The sequence below is a fragment of the Sorex araneus genome, chromosome 1 (genome assembly GCF_027595985.1).
Source record: "Sorex araneus isolate mSorAra2 chromosome 1, mSorAra2.pri, whole genome shotgun sequence".
Lineage (NCBI taxonomy): Eukaryota > Metazoa > Chordata > Mammalia > Eulipotyphla > Soricidae > Sorex > Sorex araneus.
The window spans coordinates 250,096,565-250,104,678 of NC_073302.1; the positions used below are offsets into that span (position 1 = coordinate 250,096,565).

The 8,114-nt window shown below is 42.7% G+C and overlaps 1 protein-coding gene across 1 annotated transcript in view; it reads left to right on the plus strand.

The window, feature by feature from the left end:
- The window catches only part of VWA8 (von Willebrand factor A domain containing 8), a 350,725-nt gene extending 347,412 nt beyond the window's left edge, over positions 1–3,313 (plus strand). Inside the window, exons 44-45 of the mRNA XM_055137059.1 lie at positions 179–417; positions 2,404–3,313. Coding sequence (XP_054993034.1) covers positions 179–417; positions 2,404–2,512 — 348 coding nt within the window. The 3' untranslated portion in view covers positions 2,513–3,313. The remainder of the gene's footprint in view (positions 1–178; positions 418–2,403) is intronic.
- The last annotated feature ends 4,801 nt before the right edge of the window (positions 3,314–8,114 follow it).

Below are 8,114 nucleotides of genomic sequence, written 5' to 3' on the forward strand. Positions count from 1 at the left end.
ACAACACTCTGTACTGTTGTCCTTCCAAGGGGCAAACTAAATAGAACCATTAAGAAACTTCTTATTCGTGTGTCATCACTGATATTTGCACATTCGCATGGTCAACAGGGAAAAAAATGTCATGTTTGTTGAAAACCTGCCTCACCCGTGGCTTTTGTGCATCATATCTTTCCCCTAGACAATGCATGCCCATGCTCAGTTCTGCATGAGTGGGGACCACACGCTAGAGGGGACAGAACATGCCATCAAGGAAATTGTCAAAGAAGAAGCAGACGAGTACTTTGTTATTGTCTTGAGCGATGCGAACCTGTCACGTTACGGAATACATCCTGCCAAGTTTGCCCAAATCCTGACAAGCAACCCTCAAGTAAATGCGTTTGCCATTTTTATTGGATCTTTAGGTGATCAAGCAAAGAGGTAAGATCTCAGGATCCCGAAAAGGGCAGGGAAAGAGAGGTCTCCGTGCTCGCACACTGTTTCATGCACTCAGCATTGTGAGGGATGGTGAGAGAGATGAAGAGACGTAGTTGCTACACTACACGCAAGGAGCCAATCATCAGTTGAGAAGAAGTTTGATGTTCTAACATGCTTGGATAAGCAGTGAAAAGTTTGGTATTTTTCGGTTTTTATTTAAATTAGCCAACAAGAAATAGCAAATTTGTTCACCAATAAACTTAAGTATTTTTATACATTATACTTTACATCAAGGCCCCAAGTTCAGTTATGATCAGTTTATATTCAAATCATACTCAAAAGAGTAACATCTATTTTTCATAGCATAGAGAGTGTGCATATCTATATATTTGATAGACATCCACAATGTAAAAATATGTGGGTGCATTGGTAGACATCTCCCCTCTTATTTATATATAGATATAAACCCAGTGAGGAGGGATATAAATATATTGTTCTCAGGCCTGAGATGCTGTCTCCTTCCTCCTACAAACTTCCCTGGCCCCCATTCCTTAGGAGTACTATGTTGGAGGCCCATGGTCATAAATATGTACAAATATATCCCTCCTTACCGGGGTGACCAAGCAGGTGAAATGCTTAGAGAAAATGTAAGATAACACATATGCTAACGTGCTGTGCCAAATATTCACAGAAACAACAAGTAGCATTGTGGATTATCTGAAAGGAGAGCTCTGAAAATGCTTTTATCGCTTAACACACTAACAGAGTTTTGAATGGCAAATACAAAGACTTCAAAGTATTTCCCTGCGTAAAATACTTACAAGAAACATCACAATATATTAACTAAATGTGTATGACACATGTCTTGTGTTATTCTATTATTCTACCTCTTTTATCTGTTATACTCTGATTCACAGAATCCTATTGTGGGTAAAAACTGTGTTCAAAACATCTTTTTCTCTGTTTGCTATGGGATTACAGAGTCAGGTTAAGACTATGCTTACTATCGTGTAATCCTAGTCACTTTTTTACAGTGGACTTTCTCATTTTGTAGTTAGTCTCCATGACCTGGCACACACGCCTTTTCTAACCAGACTTTTCTTCAGCACTAGCCCAGTCTTAGATGGAAGCCCAACTACTGGCTCAGCTGAAATAGCTATTTGTCTTTCTAGTGAACAGATCCTGTTTGAATACTTAAGAAAGCACAATAATACCCTTGTGGTTTCCTAGGGAAATGGTCCAACATCCACTGGCAAAAGATATGTTGCAGAATTAGCTGGCCTACCAGGCATGCCAAATATATGATACTGCACAGGATGGTTGACTTTTATTAAATGTCATTCCAAAACCAAACGTTGTTGGCATTGTGAAAGGAGGCGTGCTTTTGGATAGATCTGCATTGCACTTTTATTGCTTTCAAAAATGGCCCTTTGTTCCAGATGATAAATTGGCATTTAAAAAAAGTTACCATGAGCCTATATAACCTCAGTGTCATCAAAGCAGCAGTCAAGTAAATCGGATTGCATTTCACAATGCATTGTTATGATACAGAGCACAGGAGAGGAGGAGAGAAAAAGAACTTTGGCTGGGCAACATTTTTTTGAAGACTGTTTGCTAAGGCAGGAAAAGCTCTGAGAATCGCAGTTTGAGGCCAACAATTCCCTGGACCCAGGTGAGGGAATCCACATTAATCCCTAGGGCTCTGATCAAAGGAATATAAAATATTCAAAATAACAGTAAATTAAAAAAAAAAAATTTTTATGTGCTCCTTTTCTCCCTGCTAAGGCGCCTTTTTCAGTTCCCTGCTTTCAATGTGCCTCTCTCAGTCCCTGTTCCAGGCCTTTTAAGGCCTAGTGACTGCCGGTTCACTGGCGAGGTATTGGAAAGTAAAAACTTCCTTTTCTAAAACTCCTTTCGGAAGGGTGGGGGGAGGGCCAGAGGTGGCCCTGATTTGCAATGGTAATTTTCCTTCCCTTCCCTCTGTGGCAGGCTTCAGCAAACTTTGCCAGCGGGCAGGTCTTTCGTGGCCATGAATACCAAGGACATCCCTCAGATTTTGCAACAGATCTTCACCTCCACCATGCTGTCCACTATTTAAGAACCTCCTTCTGTACCTTGAGCCCGGGATTGGAGCCAGGACAGCCTTCCAGAGGGAAGACAACGCGTGAGCCCTGCAGAGACAGAACAAGCCTGGCCTTCCTGCTCCCCTTCTCTTGCTCAGTGAGCAGAATTCAGAAAAGCAGCCTGAAGAAGAACAGTGGGTGTGGAAGTCTACAGCCACTGATGGGTCTCAAATCATGAGAGGAGGTGAAGTGACCAGGGTTTTGTAAAAGGTCAGGATCTGTTGCTTTCGCCTTAACACTTCATCTGGTCACTTAACACTTCACCTGAGATGACACAAGTGGCCCCATCCAATGAAGCCTTGAATCCACATTCTGACATCAAGATGCAAGTCCCTGCAAACCCATCCAGTCTGCTCCAGTCTAATCATTCTTTTACTTTCTCCCCTAGGATTTTAGAATATCTGGCTCGCTAAAAACTCCTTCTAACCGCAATATTGTATATGAGGTTTGATTTTCTCAATAAATAATTCCATTTTCTTAGTCAAAGCCCTAAAATACCAAAATATCCTTGGCTTACTTCCTTTGCCATGTGAATTTTGAATGTCTCCTTAAATAAAAGTAAATGCTCTGTTCCCCTGCGCCCCAGTGGAAGGATAAAGGATGTGTCTTGCCTCAAAGTTTCCTGTTTCCTCTTGCTCTGATGATTCTCAGAAATTTTACACTAATTCATTTTGGTGTCTAAGATATGGTATGTAAAATAAACGCTTAAAGAAGAAAATACTGAGACCATTTATATAAAATGATTTGACACATAATTAAAAGATTTAGGCAATGTGTTTGAACTGAATAACTGAAGATGTCTTTTGCAAAAAAAAAACCTATCTTTTTTTTTGCTTTGAAATTGTACCTTCCTCCCTACCTCTCTGGGTTGCCTTTCATCAGCAGGCTCGATGTCACTATTTCAAATCAAATGCTTCAATGGAAGTTAGTCTCCTTCCAACCACATAATTAAAAAATCCTCTCCACAACTTATGACAGAGTCAGAAACACTGATGGCACAAATATGTGTTCGTATGAGTTGAAATTACAAGCTGACAATGTTACATTACTCATGCTATATAGTGAAACTGTAAGGTTCAATTTCTTTTAAGAAATCATCGGAAGGAAGAAAGGTAATGCCCATATGTTTGTTCTACCAGTATACCTCCCTATCTATCAGCTATCCAAGAAATAAAGCAATCAGACTCCCAATGCTGTATCATCCAATGGGTCAGCATACCTTATTTTTTCAGTCACTCTTCGAATACTGAATCATCCAATGATAGTTTCACTTTTACCTTTTAATTTCACCAACAACAATAACAGTATCAGCAGCTAGTGTTTGCTGTATCACATTACCTACTATATACCAGGTTTATTAAGTGACTTCATGTATTATGTCATTGAGACCTCACAACGACCGTTATTATTTACAATGTAAGTGGGCAAAATGGGTATGTTTTTTACCTTATATTGCAGATAAAGTGAGGCAATACTAAGAGCTTGTGACTTTTCCGTGCTTCCCTATACTTGACCTTGGACTATTCACTCTACTTTTTGCAGCCTCATTTTAAGTATAAAACTCCTGGGGTTGAACAGTAGCACAGTAGGTAGATTGCTTGCCCTGTGCATGGCAGACTTAGGCCTGATCCCCAGCACCCCACATGGTCCCCAAAGCACTCACTGCCAGGATTAATTCCTGAATGCAGAGCCCAGAATTTGGTTGCAGTTTTTTTGTTTTTGTTTGTGAGGGGGGTGGTTTTGGAGCCACACCTGGTGGTGCCCAGGCCTTATTCCTGACTCTGCACTCAAGGATCACTCTTGAACAAGCTCAGAGGACCATATAGAAAGCCGGGGATCGAACCCAGGCCAGATGCATGCCAGGCAGCAGTAGGTCTCTGACCACCAGGAGTAAGCCCTGAGCACTGGTGGGTGTGGCCCAAAAGCAAAACAAAACCAAATACAAATAGAAGTCCAGAGATTGGCCCCCATCTGCAAACAGGCCCTGGGCCCGCCTCCACGGCTTGGCTCTTCCAAGCCTCTCTATGGTTGTCTCCAGTTTTCTCCTTTCTCCAGCTCAGTATACCTTCCTGAAGATGCTTACATTTCCCACAACACTCTCTCCCTCTCCCTGGCCTAGAAGCCATCCGCATACATCAGGACCCTCAAAGGAGGTGGCTGGGACCAGGGCTAGAGGACCCATTTCTGACAATGCTGGGGGACATGCAGCTAAGTGCCTGTCTGGGAGGCCTGTCCAAGTGGCAGTTGTCCTGTCAGGCTGGCCATCAGCCAGGGTCCCAGCCCCGAGCATTGGTAAGTCACACCCACAAGCAACGGAGAGAACAACATTTTAACAAATCCTCCTCCGTCAGTACCTGAGTGAGCAGAGCCATTTCTTTCTGCATGGAAAAGAATGTTCCAGTTATTTAATTTCCTTTCCCCACTGGCGAGACATCCCTTGCGATTGTTATTTCTGAAAAAACCAAACTTCTGGTTCTTATTTGTAGAAGTGGGGTGGGGAGTGGGGGAAGGGAGTGGCCAGGGAGCTCTGTGGAAGGGTTCATTTTCACTCACTGAGATGCTAAGAAGTTTGTGCCTTTATTATTAAATATACTTAATTATAGACCACTACAAGATGACTCCAGCCCTTTTTAGGGGCAGGATTTTATAATAAATGCATTGTTTATAGGGGCACGGGGGGGGGGGGGAGGTGGCTTTGAAAGGCCCCCGAAACACTGACTCCTCAGCCCATATAATGCGGAGAAGCTTCGTTGCTCTCCCGAGCAGCCAGAAGAAATGAAACCATGAATAGCCACAGTAGATGATGCATATTCCCCCCGCTCCGAGTCTTTTTTGTGCCCCAGAAAATGACTTCATCACACATGGGGCAATTGGAACAGGGCCACGAAACGTGGATGGAAGCAGGAATCCTTAAGCCCCTCACATCCTTGGAATGAATCACTTAGTTCTTTTTACTACACCCTTTCCTGTGAACTGTCAGGAGGAGAAATCCATCAATGCCAGCGAGATTTTCTCTAAACAAATTCAAGGGCTCTGAAAGCCATTAGAAGTGGCTTGCTGTCGACAGCATCGTCAGTGTTCCTGACAGGCCAGTCCGGGGGCCTCAGCACCCCGCTCCCTCCACCTGGCTCCTTCCTGTGCGCTCAGAGCAGCCCAGTTTCAATTCCTCTGTGAGTAGAGCAGGGAGAGGTGGGACTAAGGGAACAAAAGGAATCATCAGGTATTTGTCGTCCTAACAAAGGCAATGATCGAGAGCTGTTCTGCAAATTCTAAGCCAGTATCTCCCGGCTGGATAACTTTTTTCATGGAACTACACCTCAGAAGAGTCAACTGTCCTCTTGTTTTAGGGAGTTGTATGTAGGGGTATTTGGGTTTGTTTGTTTGTTTGTTTTTTCATCTTAATGTTCACTGTTACTGTCATCCTGTTGCTCATCGAGTTGTTCGAGCAGGCACCAGTAACATCTCTCATTGTGAGGCTTATTGTTACTGTTTTTGGCATATCCAATAAGCCACGGGTAGCTTGCCAGGCTTACTGTTCACTATTTAAAAAATCATTCCACCTGATTACAGATAATGGTGAATTTGCTACCACTCTTTAGTCAGCAGTGTATTATCAACTTCTAGCCCATCTAAAAAACACACACAGAAGGTGCCTTTTTTCTAGGCTTGATATGGCACAAGTACTTCGGGTAATGGGAAGGAATCCATTATGCCAACTTGTAGTGGGGGAATTTATACTCTCAAGAGAGTTTAAATTTATATTCTAGCTCATATTTGAGAATTGGTCACCAGATAGTAGTTTTAGATGTTCCTTGGTCATTACCTACCTGTATGAGCTAGAATTAGTCTCTTTTGGAGCTCAGCTGCTTCATCTCTGAATGAAAGGAGTTGGACAAAATTATTTCTAACACTGAAGTCTATGTTTCTATATCTCATAAACCAATTGATTTGGTCTCTCATAAAAGGCCAAATCGGAGGGTGGGGTGGGGATGGAGAATAGGCATACCTTCGTATCCTAAGATTACTCCTGGCGATGTGCTCAGAGGTCACTGCTGACAGTGCTTGGGGATCATGTAGAGTGCCTGGGATTGAATCAGGGTCAGCCACGTGCAAGGCAAGTTCCTTAACCCCTGTTCTATCTCCTTGGCCCATCATGTCTTACAAGAACCATATTATTTCAGTGTGTTTGTCTCCAAAACTCTACATACATCTTAGCCTGTGCTACTGTATTTGGCACCTAGAACCACTGCCCTGACACAATTATCCTCCTAAAAATGCATATTAAAAATTTCCTAAAGCTTAGACTTCCACTCGAGGGGCTTCCCCCATCCACTAGACAGATATTTCTATGTCTCGGATAATATGGCTAATCATTCACAAGATTTCTGCCCATTGTCTTACTCTGCACTTTGCTGTCTGAAAACTCCATATCTGCTGATCTGCACAGTGGGATCAAAAGGAGCAGGAATTGGAAAACTACTGTGTGCCAAGTGCTGACCTTTGTACAGAAGCTGAAACAATACACAATTGTCTGGGTTTTTTTTTTTTTTGTTAAATCCTGTAAACAAAAAATCTCTAGGGTGGGGGGATAAAAATGCTTGCCAAGCAAACTCCCAGAGCTGAGAATAATTTGACAGTCCCTGCAACGAAGCACTCTTGAACCCTCATCACCTTCCATAGAGCCTCCATTTGCTCACATGCATGGCCCTGCCCTTAGCTCAGAGTGCCAGGGCTGCATACTTTTCTAATTGAGTGGCACTTGTGGTATTTGGCCACTTAGAGCAAAGTCTAACACTCCTTTGAGGCGGTTTGGATCCAGAAGATGGAGAACTTCGTGTTCTGCTCTAGAAACCTCATCAAGGAACCGTGACTTTTACAGAGCAGCAAACGGTCCCCCCTCAGCCCCTGCCGATGCACGTCACCCTGAGACTTCCCTCTTCTCTCAAACTTCAGGGAAAGTGAAGTCATAAATTTCTCCACCAAGGAACTGAGTTTTTGTCAATACATTCTCACTCCCAAGAGTGAGTGTTGGCCCCAAGAAGTTTCAGAATATAGGCTTGATTATGGTTCCTGCTCTGATGCATTAGTCATGGTAGCTGGAGCTTGACCTAGAAGTGGAAGGGAACCACATCTGTCTGAATATCCCAAAGCAAGTACATCTCCTTCTGGAGGCCAGATGTTGCAAGAAAATGAGGAAGTCAGTTAAGAGTGTTTTGTATAATTAGTCTCATGATGCCATACACAAAGCCTTTATTAATTGAAACTTGAAGAGAACTAAGCATATTTATTGAGATGGGAAATTAAAGTTAGATTTTCAAACAATAATGTTTATGTTGGTCAATACTGATGCTAATTTAATGAGACCGATCATTTCTTCACTCTGGCACTAAATCAGCCATCCACAGGACCCTGGAATAGAATGGATCTCACTCTATGAGAGAAAAATCCCTCTTAGGAGGGATTTTCTGACCTATATGAAAATTGAGACCTAAAAATCACTAGTTGGGGATAAAGGTGATGGACTTCATGGAAACTAGATGGGATTTCTGAGGAAACAGCCTATTGCTCACTCTTCGG